This window comes from Melopsittacus undulatus, chromosome 5 (assembly GCF_012275295.1).
Source record: "Melopsittacus undulatus isolate bMelUnd1 chromosome 5, bMelUnd1.mat.Z, whole genome shotgun sequence".
Lineage (NCBI taxonomy): Eukaryota > Metazoa > Chordata > Aves > Psittaciformes > Psittaculidae > Melopsittacus > Melopsittacus undulatus.
In genome coordinates this window covers 81,254,679-81,271,771 of record NC_047531.1, presented here as the reverse complement: position 1 = coordinate 81,271,771, position 17,093 = coordinate 81,254,679, and the positions used below count along the sequence as shown (strand labels likewise).

Below are 17,093 nucleotides of genomic sequence, written 5' to 3'. Positions count from 1 at the left end.
AATCATAGGATAGAAGTTTTACAAGAGATTTAAGTACATGTTTATGAAATTACTAGCAATGCTACTGATCTGACCTGTAATTTTATCACAGATTAACTGAAAATTGCTGACTCCAGTGATGCTGCTGCTTGTAAATGGAAATTCCCTGGGCTCCCATCAGGGCTCCTTCTGCTAGTGTGAATAAAGGAGTTGCACCTTTTTTATAGATAGACTATGCCCACTGGCTTTTGTATTTTAAACTAAAGCCTAGAGAAATAACTACTGCATCCAGGAACTGTATTTTTTGTCCTTGCTTATCCAGAACTGCAATAAATACTAACAAAACATGGTAAAGAAAATTTCAGTTAAAATTAAGGATATTCAGTTTTGAGATACATAAGTATCCCCTACCAATGTAAGAAGGAATCTTCACTTTTATGTGTTTTAAGCAATCTAGCTGTGTGGTTTGTCTCCTGTACATTTCCATGTGTCAGGTATCTCCACTACTGGGAGCTTTGTTTGGCTCTAATAGGATTGTTTGAAGGCTACATGGACCAGAAGTACAGAACCATTTCTATAACTGGTGGCCTAACATCAAACCATTTTGTCTTCTGTATATGCATATATACAGTTTAAATCTAAAGCTACAGTTTTCTGAAATTAATAGCTATGAAGAAGAGAATTTTAAAATTATAAAACAAAAATAAGCATTCAACCACCTGAAGGTTAGTTTAGCCACATGTTGCATGCATGCATCCCACGACAGGTACTGGAGTGGGTATCTCAACTTGCCAGCACTTGCTACCACTTGCTTCCAGTGGTACATGCAAAGTTCTGCCTTTATGCAGTATTTCCTTATTATAATACCTCCTAATATTTACAAGGTTGCAACTAGCAATTTAAGATGTAAATAAACAAGCACAAATTGGTGTTTTTTCTTCCCCACCTGTATTTTTTTACCTGTTTATTATCATCTTCCTTTTTATTGTGAAATAGTAACTGTATATAGAACAGCAAGTCAAGAATGGCCTTGTCCATCTCAGTCAAGGCTTTCAGACTTGCAGTGTTTATTTCAGGGCCAAAATTCTCGTAGCCATCTAAAAACCTGCTAACAAATAGTCCAGGCACAATGCTGTGACTCATGTCTGAAGTTCATACAAGGATCTCAAAACTGTATCTGAAAACCCAGGTGGAGAAGGTGATGGTCACCACATGTCTCTCTGCCATCACCTTCTGTTTTCCCTTACCATACTGATTACCTGCAGTGATAAGGTGAAGCAAGAGCCTGGTAGTGGTGGCTCTGACTTCCTGGTTTGAGCATGCCTGCACTGAGAGAGGCGTGAGATGTCTTTGTCCTTACACTCTATGTTTTATTGTGGGGTTTGGCACCTCCTGCCTCTCCATTGCATTCCTGAGCTGCCTGTCAGTCTGAGTGACAGTCCTCAACAAGCAAACGGAGTATAAAAGGGAGACAGCTCTATGTTTTGGACTACCAGGAGGATTTCTGAGCTTCCAGTTGCCCTATCCCTTTTCAGTGTATTTGCTGAGAGAATAACTCATTCCTGTCATGGCTAATGGGTAAGAGAAAATCATACTAATGCTTCTCTAACGCGAAGGGCAGTGGGGATGGGATATATTGTTCTGGTAGACGCGTAAAAGGGAGCTGTGTGAAATGCAGCACAGCAATAACCCCACTTCCTGTTTCCATTCTATTTCACTAACTCAGCTTAAGAAGTGGGAGAGACAAGTGAAACTTAAGCTGCTTTGGCTAAAATAAGTTCATGCTGAGACCAGATTTTGCTTAAACATAGCTGATAACATAGAATTGGTTCTCCAAACATTACTGTGCCTTTCCAGGACTCTGACAAAGTGTTTGCCCTGTAACTGCCTACCCTTATTTTGTCCATAGGCAACATTTTTCTTTCCACCTACAAAATCTGTCTTATTTGTCCTTTGCTATTTTATCTACCAGCTTTAAACTAAGAAAAATGTCACTAGACTCAAGTAAAAGACATATACACTGGCATAAGAGGAAAATCAAGATAATTGTTTGTACCTTCTATTAACCATATAAGCTGACTCATGTATTTCACAACATTGGAACCAATTCTTTAAATGGTTGGGAACTTCTTGTAAATGGTTGCTCACCAGCCTTTCCAAATGCTTTTCTTCTCTAGGCCAAGACTAAAGGCTTTTTAAAATTGGATGATGTTCAAAGGGTTGCTGAAGGTAAATGTACTTTAGAGATGTTCAATCAAACCTTCTTTGCAGGGCTTCATCTGACGCATTTGCAAGACTTGTTTTTCTTGCTTTGACACTGTTGACTTGTTCACATGATTTGCCACTGACCTTTTAATGCTTTTCAAGTCTTGAGTAATTTCTGATTTATAGCAATAAAACACTGGGGCATTGTTTTGCATAGAATGAAGGTTTCAGAGAAGAAAATAACTTGGACAAAACAGATAGACCATGTGAATGTTTCACTCAAAAGCTGCAACAAAATGGAGATGTTAGATTCTTTTGCTCTAGCCACATTACTGGTGCATTGGAGTTACTATTGCAAAGAGCCTCCCAAAAAAGTTTTCTCATCTCTTACACATGCAGACTTAGTGTTCTTGTTGTTGGGTGGTTTGTGCACGTAAGCACATCTAAGCAAGACTTCAAATGGATAAAATCCACTTGGACAGACTTTTTGCAAAGAAATAATTTATCCCCTGTGAAAGCACAGATCTAACAACTGAGAGGTCTCAATACAGGGAGAGGATTAAGAATTAATGATAAAAATCACTGGTTTGAGTCATACATGTAATCGTATGGGAGAGCAGAGAGTAAATACACAATACTCTTTCCCAAGAAGATCTTACCTAAATGCTGTGTGTCATGGATTTGCATGAAGGTGTTTGGCTGCTTCTCTTTGAAGTTGTTTCACCTCATACATGTACGCTCAGTTTATGGACACTTTTAAAAGAAGTACTACACAGAAAGAGTTTTTACAACATGACTATGTAAGCCACTGAGTAAGTTCTTTGCTTTGGCACCAATATAGTTTTCTTTATTACAGTCTGAAGTTACAATGTGTGCAGGACCTCTGCTCTAGGAACTAAAAGGGCAACAAAAAGGAGAGGAAAAGCTCATGATGATAGTGTGATAGCACCCAGCAGAGAAGGAGAGAAAAGGCTTTTATTTTGTAATATTAAGTGACTATAGAGGTTTGAGACACATTTTCTGAATGCAGGAATACATTTAGTAGAAGTATATTTATTAAACAAATATGAGGCTTGAAATCTGTAAATATGCTTTTACTATAACTGTCTCCTGAGTAGACACCTTGAGCTTCCCTCCATAAGCTCATGCATTATTCCATAACGTTTCTAGAGGAGGAAAGATCAGAGCCTTGTAGGCTTTATAAAAACAGGACAAACCTGCCAAGAGCAAAGAATGAGCAGTAGGTGTTGAAGGAATGACAGATTTCCTGTATAGGTGACTTTTACCAAAATACATATATACTAAAATATATGTACATAAAATAATATGTATTTTGAACAAAATATATATGTTAAAAAAACTCCAACAAACAACAATAACAACAAAACCTCACCCCAAAACAAACAACTGACATTGCCCCTAATATTTCACATACCTTTGGATGTTCAACAGACAGCAGACTCCTATCCACCACTGGTAGTAACTTCCAAAGTAAAAACTGTATTAGACACAATATGGTGGCACTCCAACAGATGGGATAAGCCCGATGCAGAGGAATAGGCAGCAGGAGGGTCCAGAGCACAGGAGAAAAGTGAGCCAATAAATCAGGTCAGTCCAAGGTAACATAAACGTAGACTTGAAGTTTGAGAAACGTCTCCAGTCCTGTTCTGCGAATTTGCCCATCCTGTTCATGGGACTTCGGCTGAGCCGGTGAGATGAACAGTTTTCTGCTTAGTGTGGACTTGTAAGCTCTTTTGAGAAGGAATGGCTCTTCTCAAGACTTTGGAAAGAATGAATGGCTGAAAAGAAACAAAAATGCTGCTGTTGGTGGCTTCTGTGGTACAGCTTGAGGCTAACTCCATATGAAGTTAAGCAGGTGCCTCGTTTGGGCTGCATAGCCAGTATTGATAATGTGATGCCACAAGCCACACTTCTGCAGTATAAGCAGAACCTGGGGTTTGCGCAAGGGCTGAATATGGCTCCTCTGTGACAGCCTCCTTCTGCTCCACTGTAAGATCCATGCAAGTACTTGTTCCAAACCAGAATCTTCCTTCATATTCGTGTTTAACCCTATCAACAAACATATCCTTTGGCTCCCATATACTAGAATTTTTAGTCCTTTTCCTTTTTTCAGGTATTGACACCTATTCAAGCCCAGTTCGAAATTCAAGTGAGCCTTGTAGATTTCCCATCAACAACGATCTCAAAGTGTCACAGAACCTGAGCAAAACCAGACTGTCAGTGCCTCCAGCATAGCTGAGGTACATGACAGCTCATGTTCCAGTACAGGCAGGCTGAGTTGTGGCAGATGAAGTAGTTACTGTTGTCTGCTCCACCCTTCTGTAGGAGGTTTCTTTCCCCACTCTAATACTGTGTATAATATAAAAACACATATGTTCTTATGCTCCTCAGCTGCTGCAGCTTATCCTCTGGTGCATTAATGTCAGCTGGCTGCTTTTGGCCCTTATCTCAGGGATATGAATTCCTGTAGGCAGCAAGCTCTCAAATAGTTAAGCACAGATTGCTTATGCTTTTCAGGTGCTTCTAACCTTAGGCTTGCTTGAGTTCCATCCCACAGTCACACAGACAATTCCAGATAAAAAGGATTGCTCAGTAATGGAAGGAGAAGAGGAAGTCTCAGTTCTACAGGCACAGTTTGACACTTTTTGGTTCTATTTCTTTCCATATACAGCTTAGACCAGCAGTTTCTGAGCCAGCCAGAAAGTGCAGTCCAGGACAAGAGAATTCCCATAAAGTCTCACTGTACTGCTCCCCCCCTTTGATTAATGTCCTCTTTTCTGCTCTGACTTCTGTCTCCTCCCTGCCAATAATGGGCAGGTGCCCACTTAGCTGGCTTTTTGCTCTTCCTGGCTCTCAAGCTGCTCGCACCGAGGCTGGCACATCAGAACACTCTCACCTTACCACGATATTTGTTTGCTCTTTCTGCTAAAAAGCATGGAATTTGCCACTGGGAGGAGGATGCAACAAGCCTCTCCATCCTGGCTGGAACAGAAGAAGAAGATGTAACCAGTTAGGAGGTTCAGAGTTGGGCTTGAAAGTGCCTTGGTTCAGTCTGGAAGAATCAGTTAAAATCATGGCAAGTTGCCCAAATGACTATTTGAAAGAAATGCCCATTGTTGTCAAATGTTGGCACTTTTTTCTTTACTTGCCATCTACTTTGGAGGAGAAATTCAAAATTACCAAGCAGTCCTTCTCTGGGCATCAGTGCATGTGCTGGTTTGTAATGGATTAATTGAACTGTGAGTCATCTGAAGATTAATCTACTTCTCTTTCTTCTCCACTCTTTTCTTTGTCTTGGTCTTATGGATTAATTTGGACTTAATGCCCTTGAAACTGGAGGTACTTTAGGGTGGTTCATCACAATAATAACCCTTCCTAATCTTATTGATGTATGGCTGGATAGACTTCTGAAGACTATAAGCTATTATGCAGGGTAAAATTCTATTAAAATGAGGAAAGGACCAGCCTGGGTAGGTTTGTATGTGCGTCAGAGATCAGTGCATGAGAGAATTTTACTGTATGCAGACCCTGTGTTTAAAATGAGTCTTGATCACCCTTCATCACTAACTTTTTTGCTAGGATAACCACACATATGGGCAAAGGAAAGTGTCTCTAGCATGGGGTCTTGCAGGAAGGTAGGAAGGGTGTATAAAAGATTGCTGCTAGAAAACAATTCTTTGCTTCCTGTGCTTTGTGTTCTGTTGTGTAGTGTTGCTACATGCTGATAACAACCTCCTGCTTACTTTACACTGCTTGTCTGTACATAGAATGCTCCTGAATGAAACACCACCACCATCCTCATGCTTATTTCAGCACATGGAAAACAGCAGGAAGGCTTATTAGCAAAAAATGTGTTAAAACAGGCTCTAAAACAACCTGAGGGAAGGCTCAAGTTTCATTACAGGTTACCTGCATTCTTTAGATACGAACATGAACTGTGAGCTCTGTTGTTTAGAGCAGCACTGACAGGAAGGTGAGGGGAGAAGAGAAAGCTCTCCTAATGTCAAGCTGAAATCCAGAACACAGAGTGACATCAGAAGATGCTAGAAGTGATTTGCAGGAATAATAGCATACATCATTTTTCACTGTATTTCTTGACAGGGAAGCCTTAAATCATGAACTTTCTACACTTTTCAATGAGATGTGGGATATGGATGTTAACCGCCTTATTCCAGGGAAAGACTACACAATTGATTTGCAGGTAATCAATTGCTAAGTCACATAAGGATTAAGGGCAATATGGCACTGTAGGAAAAGGTGTTGGCAAAACATCATTTTGCCCGTGCTTTATCATTTCTGTTAAATGCATAGGCAGGATTTCCTAATAATGGGAGAGGGAACAGTACAGAGAACACATTAATGATCCACGCTACCTGCGCATTGGTTCCAAGTGGAAAAGTCTTTCAGGTGTCTGTCTTGGGTCCTACAATATGTCTTTATATATTATAAACATATTTTTAACTTGGGTCCTATTTAATATCTCTATCAGTGGCCTGTAGGAGAAGATGGAGTGCAACCTTTCCAATTATGCAGATGATTGGCAAACTGTGGTATTGAAGTTTCATAGGAAGACAATTCCTAACAAAGAATCCCAAAAGCATTATGGGGTGTGTTTTGATTATTATAAGGGCAGGCACTGCCTCCTCTAAGGACATCTTACTTCTTTCATTGTTTACTCTGATGTTTCTCCTAGGGAAAAGCAGGTGCTGCACAGCAAGGTGACAGCGCAGCCAGACGTCTGTTTCACAATGTAAATGAAGAACGCCTGAAGAGCATAAAAACTTTTGCAAGTGAGACACATTCTTTTGTTAATGATAGAAATGACATGAAGAATCTGTGTTGGGTTTTAAGTGTTTGCTAATATATAACATCCTATTTAATTTAGATGGTGATGAGGATCAGGCTTCATGTAATTTGAAAGTACTTCCCACAACATTTGCATGGATGTTACCTGTAGCCTCAAACAGAACATCCTTTTGTCCTTAGCCAGATCTAATTTCTCTGTAGTTCTTCCACTACAAAGTGAAATGGAAGAGACTCTTACCATTGCTTTGATGTTATTCTGGGTATTGAAAAAGATGTCAGTCATCTTTTCTCATTTGCTCACAGCTTCTAGTCCTTTCAGATAACATGAAGTCCACAGCTACTGCTTGTATCTCTGTGGAAGGCTATACTTGAAGTATATCTATGAATGCATGTTCCCTTCCCTGATTTGCTTTTCTCCAGATAGAGTTACATTAAGCTAATCAAACAGCCAGTGTAATGGGGAGCACTGGTTTTCTCTGTTCCCCCCTACTCCTCTCTGAGCCACACAATCCTGTGCTTAAGTGAAGGCAGCTCTGGTACTCAGCAAACCCTACACCAAATCCCTTCAGCTCACTAACCTGGCAGGGAATTACTTGGGTTTTTGACCTCACATACTTTTCTATCAGTTTGGTGTGATGAATCATCCCTGAGAATCCACAGAGTGTTAGAGCATGAGTAGATGAGGTGATGGCAGGGATCAGGGAGCAAAAGGGGTGAAAAGGAGAAAAATAACCCATTCACTCAGTGGCCACATGCCCAAGCTCAAGCCATCTTGCATATGTTTATGCTGTATTATTCCTCCCCTGAAGTAATGCCCACAAAGCCTCCCGACAGCTTAGCTCAAGTTTGTAAGCCTATATCTGTAATTTTGGTGGCCAGATATAATTTGTTTTGGTAGAAGGTCATTACTGCTTCAGCACTTGGTTCCATAAAGAAGATCAATAGTGAGCTGTTTATCTCAAAAAGAAGTCCAGCAGTGTTCTAGCCTGTAGTCACCCCCAGACTTACACCTAACAGTGTACCCAAGAATTAAATTTGACAAATAAAGGAGCATTGTTGTCTAAGGCCTGTCAAGGCATATTATGTGGTATCTTTCCACTATGGCACTCTCCAATGTCTGGATCACAGGTACAATTAAGCCTTCGTTCATCAGAATGAGCACGCTGAAGGTTTCTCTCTTTCTGCAGCCTTTATTTCCTTATTGGACAACTATGAGACATCAACTGGTGTAGCAGAAGTAGTGACTCCAGAAGAAATAGCTGAAAACAATCGTTTTCTTGACGCTATCTTAGCGACTAAAGTAATGAAAGTGAGTAACGCAGATATTTTTTAGTCACTGAAAACACTGAATTAAAAAGTAAACTGTTGCATGTATCCTGGTATTCTGTCCTTCAGCTAGCTCATGAATATCTGCTGAAAAAAAAACTAGCAAAGCCAAACGTTGCCGATTTCAAACATCAGCTCTATGACATCTGGTTCCAGCTCTACGCCAGGAAAGGAGGAGACAGGTATGTTGAATGGATATGGCCCCTGCTAATCTCTCCACTTTTCTGACTTAGGTAAATATAACCCAAACTGATATCTGTTACACAAAGGACTGGAAAACAGCCTCAGGTATTCATTGCTCCCACACAGATTGTGTTTAAAGACTTACTGATACTAGTAGTACTAACCCTTGGGGTACACAACTGGTGAATTGCTTCCAGCTGCACTTCATGTCCCTAATCACTGGCCTTCAACTACAGACATTCATTCATCCACCTTTCAGCCTACCACATCATCCACTTTTCTAAGCTGTACTTTATCAGTTTGTCTATGAATCTGTTATGGGAGACAGTGCCAGAAGCCCTGCTAAAATCTGTGGCACTTACTAGCAACCTTCATGATCAAATTTAGATGTTGTGGCTAGATTTTATTGCAACTTTTGTGCAAAGTAAGAAAGAAAACCTAACAAATCCAGACAAATAAAACAACTACTCATAAATCAGCCTAACCAAGCTTGTACATCTTACCTTTCACCTATGCCTATCTGAATTATTTAAACACATAAGAGACCTATATATTATTCTTTGGTTTATTACAGCCCTGATTCTTGTGGTTTTGAACATGTTTTTGTTGGAGAAACGAGGCGTGGTAAACAGATATTAGGTCTGCACAACTGGGTGCAATTTTACCTTCAGGAAAAGCGCAACCAAATTGATTACAAGGGATATGTGACTCGGAAGAACAAAACCAGGGTAAGAATAAGCAGGGTGCCTTTGCAAGTAAGACAAATGGATATGGAGATAAAAGCTGTGGCAATGAATCAAGGCACAACAATGCCATCATAGGCTCAAGTGTTTTGAACCTGATTTGCCCAGGTGTATATAAGAAGAAATATGAGCATGCCCTCAGGTCCAGCTTCTTTTTTGTTTTGTAAAACCTATTTTAAAAAGTAGTAATGGTGGTTACAGAATCACACCACTGCTGAAACTTAACTGAGATAAATGATCACATGTGCTCCAGAAGACAGGGAAAAGGCTATGCTCCAGCTATAGCACCCTGGCAAAGCAAGGATGACTGAATCTCACAATGCTCTCAAAACTCTTGAGTCAGAAATTGTATCTGCCTGGCTGCAGCTGTTTCAGAAATTATTCTGTTGTTCTGCTTATGCTTTCAGCCCGACAAAGACGACCAAGTTTTGAGCATCCAGTTCAGCTGGAAGGGCTCAGTCAAGCCAATTGGAAGTACCTTTATTGGTGTCAGCCCGGAGTTTGAATTTGCCCTTTACACCATCATTTTCCTGCTGTCTGAAGGAAAAGTCACACGTGAAACAGTGATGATAGAGGAATACAAGCTACAGATAGTTGTTTGCTGCCATGGGCACCACATTGGAACAGCATATCCAGTACTCCTCAACACCAGCAGTGAAGACACTACCTAGAGTGATCAGGCAACTTTTTTTGGAGGGTGGGGAAGGAGGGGAAGGGACAGGAATAGGGACCAAATAGCAGAGTAAGTTGAGGTGTTGCCTTATACAACTGATTTTGAGTAAAAATTGATGACTCATTTGCTTTTGGTCTGCAGTGTAGTGTTTAATCAACAGTGTGCCATGGCTCAGCGTCTGACAAGTCTTGAGACATATTTCTGCTCATATTAAAAGCTGGATCAAACTTACATCAGCCTTCCTTTATGCATTATAACACTATACTTTTAAACAGATAATGGAATGTAGGGAAAGGTCATATTAAAATTGATACACATGTTTCTCTTCTTTGTTAGCTACTGCATATCTGAAAAAGAAATAATCACACATTGGTTACATGTTGCTTTCCTACAGGAGCTTTGATTTGGCACAAACAGAACCAGATGTTCTTTTCTTCTCATTTAATAAAACATTAATTTCAAATGCATTTTTACAATTACGGTGCTTTGGACACATAGAAATTGATTTCAGCTGTGAGAATGGTCATCAGATCCATCAGATCAACAGCAGGTCTGTCACTTCATCAGCTCTGCCCAGGTTCTGTAGAAGCCACAGCCAGCTTTATCTCACCTAACTTTAAAAGTCCATAGTACAGGCACTTGTGTTCCCATTACAGGCAGCAATGCCTGAAGTCACTTACCGGCTTGTGTAACCTGCATAAGCATTAGGTGAATGTCCATGCATAATCCATTTACTAGATCCCCACTGACAGTAATAAGATCACTGAGGAAACCTGGTCCTAGTTCTGGACCCGGTCACTGGTCCTTCTGCTGATGTGGACATGCCTCCCTCTGTTCTTCCACAATGTGTTCAGTATTCAAGTGAAAAGGAACGTAATGCTTTGCCTTCTCATAGCAATGCAGTAAAAGGCATATACTGACACCCTCAGTGTGTCAAGGACTGGTTAGATAGGCACATCCCGCAAGATGTTTTTCAACAAAGCAAGGATCTTTAGTCACACTGGTAAAAACTGCTTTTGTCTGTCTGTTTTCCTGAAGAGGACCAGAAAAGTTGGCCTGTTGCTGTGGAATGTAAAACAGTAGAAAAGATAATTTGAAATAAAGTACCTTTGGAAAAGAGGAAAAACTTTACACAGACCCATGCAGGGATTTAAAATGTTTTCCCTTTCTTTAAGATTTTTCATATACTCCCCATAGACTTCATCAGCCGTAGGAATCTTTACCACTCATGAAATTTGGTCCTAAGCTCCAGTAAACCCTGTCTTATAGCACAGCCTGGCATTCATTTACATCCTTAGAAATGTTACAGAGACCAAGCCAAGGGTTTCTACAGCTGTTGAAACTACAGAGAGGCTTTTGAGGTATAATACACAAGAGGAACAATGAGATAACAGCAATAGAGCAGCAACTGATAGGCACTGATGAACAAGTTCACCTTTCTCTGCAGAACCAAGAGCTACTGAAGTACAAGAGAATCTAAACTAAGGTCCTGGTTCATCTGAAACACATAGGATCTGAGGCAGATATTGGAAATGGTACAAAATCACTGAGCTGTCACACAGAATACCTGCTCCGTTGAAGGTGAAAAACATTGAGTGTCCTTCAGGTTGGAGAAGTTCCCTGCAGCCAAAAGTCCACAGGTCATACTGCAGGCCCTGGCTGCTCTTCAAGAGTCCTCCTTCATCTTCGCATATGTGGCAGGGCAGAACTGAGCATACAGTTGAGCCAGCAAAGCCTGGGATGTGATCTCTAATCTTGTCCCGTGGCTCAGTTTATTCCATATGTGCACTGCATAGGTGTTTTCAAGGAGCTTGTGGAGCACTGGGGGTCTGATGGCTTCAAATAAATTCTTCCAGTCCTGCCAGGGAATGGGATAAAAGGATTCTGGGGGAAGAGTACTCACACCTTTACAGCTCGTAGTGCTCTGGATATTACTGACGGAGCACCACTTCTTAAACACACGTGTTAAGAGATCTGGCCCCTGGTGCGCCCAAATCCAGCCATTGTAATTATCCACGAAGTCCTGCATGCAAAGCTCCATGAACTTGTGTTTGGGCTTAAAGGACAGAAAGGCCCCATTCAGTACATCTTGAGACTGGATACCAAGTGCATTGGTGAGGTTCTTCAAGTTCTTAAGCACAATGAAGTCTGTGTCCAGGTAGATGCCACCAAATTTCCACATGATGGCAATTCTGCAGGCGTCGGACAGGACGGGTAAGAAATAAGGCTCCCAGCGCTGCTGAGCCTGCAAGTACCACTTTGCCAGAGGTGTTCCAGAGAAAAGCTCTGTCAAGTCCAGGGGCCGGATTTCCACATTGGGGAAGCAGCTCAGCAATGAGAAACCCCAGTGTTTGGGTAACAAGGCGTTCCTGTTTGCCAAGCCCTTCATGAGCACCACGACCCTTGTCTCCGGGTGCTTCCTCGCTGCTGACTCCACAGAGCACATGAACAAGTAACTTGGATCAGTTCTCTCTGATGTCTCCACAAAAAACACATTCACTGGGGAAGGAGGGGGCCCACTGGCAGTAGGATGGGGAAGGGAAGGCAAAACCAGTTCACATCTCCTTTCTGCAGGCAAGCTGTAGAGCTGGCTCTCAGCGTCCCCTCTGGTTCTCCAGTAGAACATGACAGAAGCAAAGGACAAAAAGGAAAAAGTGAGGATAGACAGAGCCCCAAGCCTGTGGCTGAGCAGCACTGTGGTCAGTTTTGGCAGGCAGTTGGACATGCTGGATAGTCTTGCTCCAGTCAGAGCCTGCTCTCCCAAGACAGTTGTGATCTGAAGAGGAGAAAAGAAGAAAAAGACACTGGCAGAAAAGGCAGCAGAGCACAAGCCTCTGGACAACACCACAGCACAGCAGAACTCTCTTTCTGCCACCTCAGGGCAGCATGCCTACATTGTGCCTTTTGGTCATTTCTGAAACAGCCTCCTGGCTTCTCCATATTGTCACAGGGCCTTCAGATCTCGCATCAAAACTACTGCCCATCTTTGCATCCCCCTGTTTCAAACATAAAATAAAGACAAGTCTCTCTTTGCTGTGTATCACAAACCCAGACTGATCCCCAGTTCTGTCCATGTATGTTACCCATGTAGGTTGTGCTTGCTGCTTGGAAGGACATACAGCATTTGATACACAAATGGCATGCCCTCGTGTTGGTGTACACAAACTGGGAGCATCATTAGAGGCTTTTTCTATCATCCAGAATTTCAGGTTATTCTGGACATGAGACAAATATGCAAAAAACCTTAGGACAAGGAAATAGAAATGAACCTGATGAATGTTCCTGGAGCTCTGTCAACAGCTATTGTGTGGAACTGCTGCCCCGATGGAAACTTATTATGGTATTTTTCTCCTGATACACAACCTGCCTGTTCCACAGCCAAACAAAATACCAAGCCCCCAGTTCTGTCAGTTCCTATCAAGAGCCCTCAGCTTCTCAGGCTGTTGATCCAACAGTTGCTACCTTTCAAAAACAACTGCCTGACCCTACACAGAGCCCGGCTCATTTTTCATGGCACTGTAGCGTAGCAAAAGGGATGAATAATGGGAGGGGAATTGATACAAAGCAGCAGCAGCTTTGGAGGCAGATGCAGACAGTAAGGATAAGAACTGACTAGGTAAAGAGAGTTTTTAGGCTGCTTCCCAACCCTACTTCCCTGCCAAGTCCTCATTTCTACCTCCTCTGGAAGGTAGTGCTGTCTAACCGAATGGTCACCAACCCAGTATGCAAAGGCCATGCTGACTGATTGTGACCAGCTCTGCACTGCTGACGGAATTGCCAGGTGATGGATAGGCAATCCCACCACCACCCTATCTTTACTTTCTCTCTTTGACAGCAACAGAAAAAAGAAGGCGTTTAGCTACATTCCCAGCATTAGCATCAGCATTTCGGCCCTTGCCTTCCCTTAAAGTGAAGGACAACAGAACCAGCACCTCCTGGGCACCCACTGGGGCCCCAAAGATCAGTGCACGAAAGCACATGAAGAAGCAGCAAGATGAAACAGCTTCAAGGTGCACCAGACTGGTTATCAGGAAATATTTATTCACTTAACTGATTGTCAAGCATGGGAACAGGCCACCCAGGAAAGATGTGTAGAGGTGGCATTTAGGGACGTGGTTTTGTGACGTACTTGGCAGTGCCAGGTGAACAATTGAACCTGATGTTCTTAAAGGTCTTTTCCAACCTAAATAATTCTATGATTTCTCCTGCCTCCCTCTGCTCCATCTCCAGATCCCCATAATCCAGAAGAGATTCAGGCATACAGAGAGCTTCAGGATACAGCAAAGCTTTAATCAAACAACTGTAACCCAAGAGACAGGAAAGAGAACCAAGCTGGCACAATTCCATTTGTCATTCATCCCTAGGTACTGTGGCTGAGTGACACACTGAACAATCCATGGAGCCAGAAAATATCTTGTCAGCCACAGTGGGAGGTTTCCAGTGCAACAGTGCACAGCCACCACTCTCCACAAGGCAGTGGGGCTTGGGGCAGAGAAGAGGCAGTCAGTATGTAAATCATCAGGTCTGGATTCGCAGAACACTTTTTTCTCCTGAAGAAAATCACCAGCATGTGCTGTGAGAGTTACAGGCAGGAAAAAACACCATAAACCAAAGAAAATAAAACACACTGTTTTTTACATACCCATTTCTCCCTCCACACCACAACTGATTGAATCCTGTAAATCATTTTTAGCTTGATAAGCTGTAGAAGAGAAAGAAGGTACAGGCTGGAGGGGACAGAGTCTTTGCTGTAGAGGAGGCAGGAAAGAGCGGCACTAACAGTGATCAAGCATCAAGGTTACAGGTATATTTTTAGTACGAGCAAGACCGTCTACTACAATACACTCAGAAATCCTCTTACCCGCTTTTGCAATGGATAAGAGGACATTTTAGACGCGGCATGAGCCAGTCCATCTATTACACAAAACAAACGCAGGAAATGTGGCTCTCAACCTTCCTCTGAAATTAAAAGTCCCATTGCACAGAAACTGCAAATATTACTCACCTATTCCTGCTTTCAAGACACCACAGAAGCGACTGCTCAGCTGGACAACGTTTTCAGGAGGTTAGTGTACCTGAGACCACCTATAACTCTATGCTCTTGCACTTCCTTTCTCTGAAAAGAAACAGAGGTGGAGTCTCAACACATGAAGACAGCAAACAGATCGGGGAGGATGTGATATCATATGCTCAGCTATTACAGTGGCTGATACAAAGGTCAGGCAGCTGTGCTGTGAATAACCCATCCAATTTGAAATTGATTAGAAAAAAAAGGCCCAACCCTCAAAAAGGAAGAGGGAATTGAAACCCATTATCGCTACACATTAAGCTTTCCACTGCGACAGGAAGACGGTTAGTTTTGTTTTCTGCTCCTTTGCTTAGAATTCCCAGTGCTCATGCTGTTTGGGTAGCTGCCATGATAACTGAGCTGAGTTTCACAGGGCTGCCTCTTCCCACCCCAAGACTTCAGTTGTGAATGCTCCTTTGAACACACACTCTTTAGACCAATTAATTTACTCATTCATTAGGAATACTCCCTCTTACATCAGATACTTCATTGAACGACTTTGCCAAATTCAGGTGTCCCTCATTTCTTGACAGGTTTTGCTTGTCCCTGTACTCAATGGTGTCTGACTGTCCCTTACAGAAGACATGTTCACACATTTACAAAATGTCACCTTTATCCATGCAGCCACTAAGGGGAGTGTTTACTGCAGTTTCCACCAAGTTGACTACGACAAATGTCAGGCCTATGTAGTCCCGACCACTCTCCCCTCCCTGTGTCCTTCCAGGCACTGCAGCACCCTGGATAGACTTATAAGACGCCAATACTAGGGAAGATCTCTGCAAAGCACCTTAAGTTATTCCCAGCCCTTTCATCAATGGATCTCTCCAGGCCCCAGGTCAGGTCTCATCTAGTCACAGAATCACAAGAGTTGGGGTTGTAAGGCACCTCTGGAGACCGTTTGTCTAACTCCACTGCTCAAAGCAGCCTCACCTAGAGCAGCTTGCTCAGGACCATGTCCTCTTGGCTTTCAACCTTCTCCAAGGACAGAGGCTCTGCAATCTCTCTATGCAACCTGTGCCAGTGGTTCACTGCCATTCCTTTCATTCTAATTTCTTGTGTTTCAGTTTGTATCCATTACATCTTATCCTATCACTGGATTCCGCAGCGAAGAGCCTGGCCTGCCTTCTTTGCCCACCCACCTTCAACAGGTATTTACACACCTTGAGAAGACCCCTCCCAAATCTGCTCTTTTTAAAGAAAAATGATCAAGAGCTCTCTCACTCATCATACAGCACATGCTCCATTCCCTTTCTCATCTTAGTGGCCCTTCACTGGATAATCTCCAGTATATCTGTGTCTCGCTTTTACTGGGAGACCCAGAACCTGACACGGCACACCAGTGTGTCTCACTAGTGCCAAGCAGTTGGGAAGGCCTTGCTGATATTGCTCTACAGAATGCAGGCCAGCAGGCTGTTGGCTACCTTTGCCACAGGGGCACACTGCTGGCTCCTGGTCAGCTCGTTTGCCACAGGACCACCGGGTCCTTCTCTGCAAAGATGCTTTCCAGCTGGTCAGCCAATGTACTTCTCAGGTCTATCACTGCATCAGCTCTGCTCAGGTTTTGTAGTAGCCACAGCCAGCTTTATCTCACCTAACTTTAAAAGTTCATGGTATAGGCACTTGTGTTCCCATTACAGGCAGCAATGCCTGAAAGTCACTTAGCGGCTTGTGTAGCCTGCATGAATGACCCTGCCTAATCCATTTACTAGACCCCAGTGACACCTTATTATAGTCACTGAGGACACTAGTCCTAGTCCTGGACCTGGTCACTAGTCCTGCTGATGTGGGCATGCCTTCCTCTGTTTTTCCACAGTGTGTTCAATACTGCAGTGAAAGCAATGTAATGCTCTTCCTTCTCATAACAGTGCAGAAACAGGCAAATACTGAGGCCCTCTGAGAGTGTGACAAGGCTTGTTATATATTCACATGCCACAAACATTTCTTCCATGGGGCAAGAAACCTGCTAACGCATGCTTTCTGACAAGACATGATTTGCAAAATATTGCATAGGATTTTCACAACCTTGCTTGCTATATTTAAAAGCCCAACTAACCAATGCAGTGCTGGAAACAGGAAAACAAACCCCAAC

General features: G+C 42.5%; 2 protein-coding genes across 6 annotated transcripts in view; one reads left to right on the top strand and one right to left on the bottom strand.

Annotated features, from left to right (window-relative positions):
- The first annotated feature begins 1,384 nt into the window (after nt 1-1,384).
- On the top strand, nt 1,385-10,167 carry LOC101874980 (poly(U)-specific endoribonuclease-B-like). 2 transcript variants are annotated; one of them, XM_031048157.2, is made up of 8 exons: nt 1,385-1,557; nt 2,157-2,208; nt 6,307-6,406; nt 6,899-6,995; nt 8,199-8,320; nt 8,407-8,519; nt 9,095-9,248; nt 9,671-10,167. In XM_031048157.2, exons 3-8 carry the CDS (start codon nt 6,347-6,349, stop codon nt 9,932-9,934), a joined length of 810 nt encoding a protein of 269 aa, XP_030904017.2. In that variant the 5' UTR covers nt 1,385-1,557; nt 2,157-2,208; nt 6,307-6,346; the 3' UTR covers nt 9,935-10,167. The 2 variants fall into 2 exon arrangements, with proteins under 2 accessions (XP_030904017.2, XP_005148268.2); XM_005148211.3 differs by lacking the exon at nt 2,157-2,208.
- Nucleotides 3,669-17,093, bottom strand: part of LOC101869100 (lactosylceramide 4-alpha-galactosyltransferase-like) — a 33,552-nt gene continuing 20,127 nt past the window's right edge. For 2 of the 4 annotated variants that reach the window (XM_031048156.2, XM_031048155.2), the window contains exons 2-3: nt 14,942-15,052; nt 9,880-12,712 (exon numbers count right to left, since the gene is read on the bottom strand). In XM_031048156.2, coding sequence (XP_030904016.2) covers nt 11,603-12,661 — 1,059 coding nt within the window. In that variant the 5' untranslated portion in view covers nt 12,662-12,712; nt 14,942-15,052 and the 3' untranslated portion in view covers nt 9,880-11,602. Of the gene's footprint in view, nt 3,984-9,879; nt 12,713-14,941; nt 15,053-17,093 lie in introns of those variants that run through there. The other 2 variants (XR_004549609.1, XR_004080454.2) reach the window with 2 other exon arrangements.

Excerpts from the sequence above, each read along its gene's own strand:
- LOC101874980 (XM_005148211.3), top strand. Across the intron at positions 8,321-8,406 it reads TAGCGACTAAAGTAATGAAA|CTAGCTCATGAATATCTGCT; the intron begins GTGAGTAACGCA and ends TCTGTCCTTCAG. Across the intron at positions 8,520-9,094 it reads GCCAGGAAAGGAGGAGACAG|CCCTGATTCTTGTGGTTTTG; the intron begins GTATGTTGAATG and ends GGTTTATTACAG.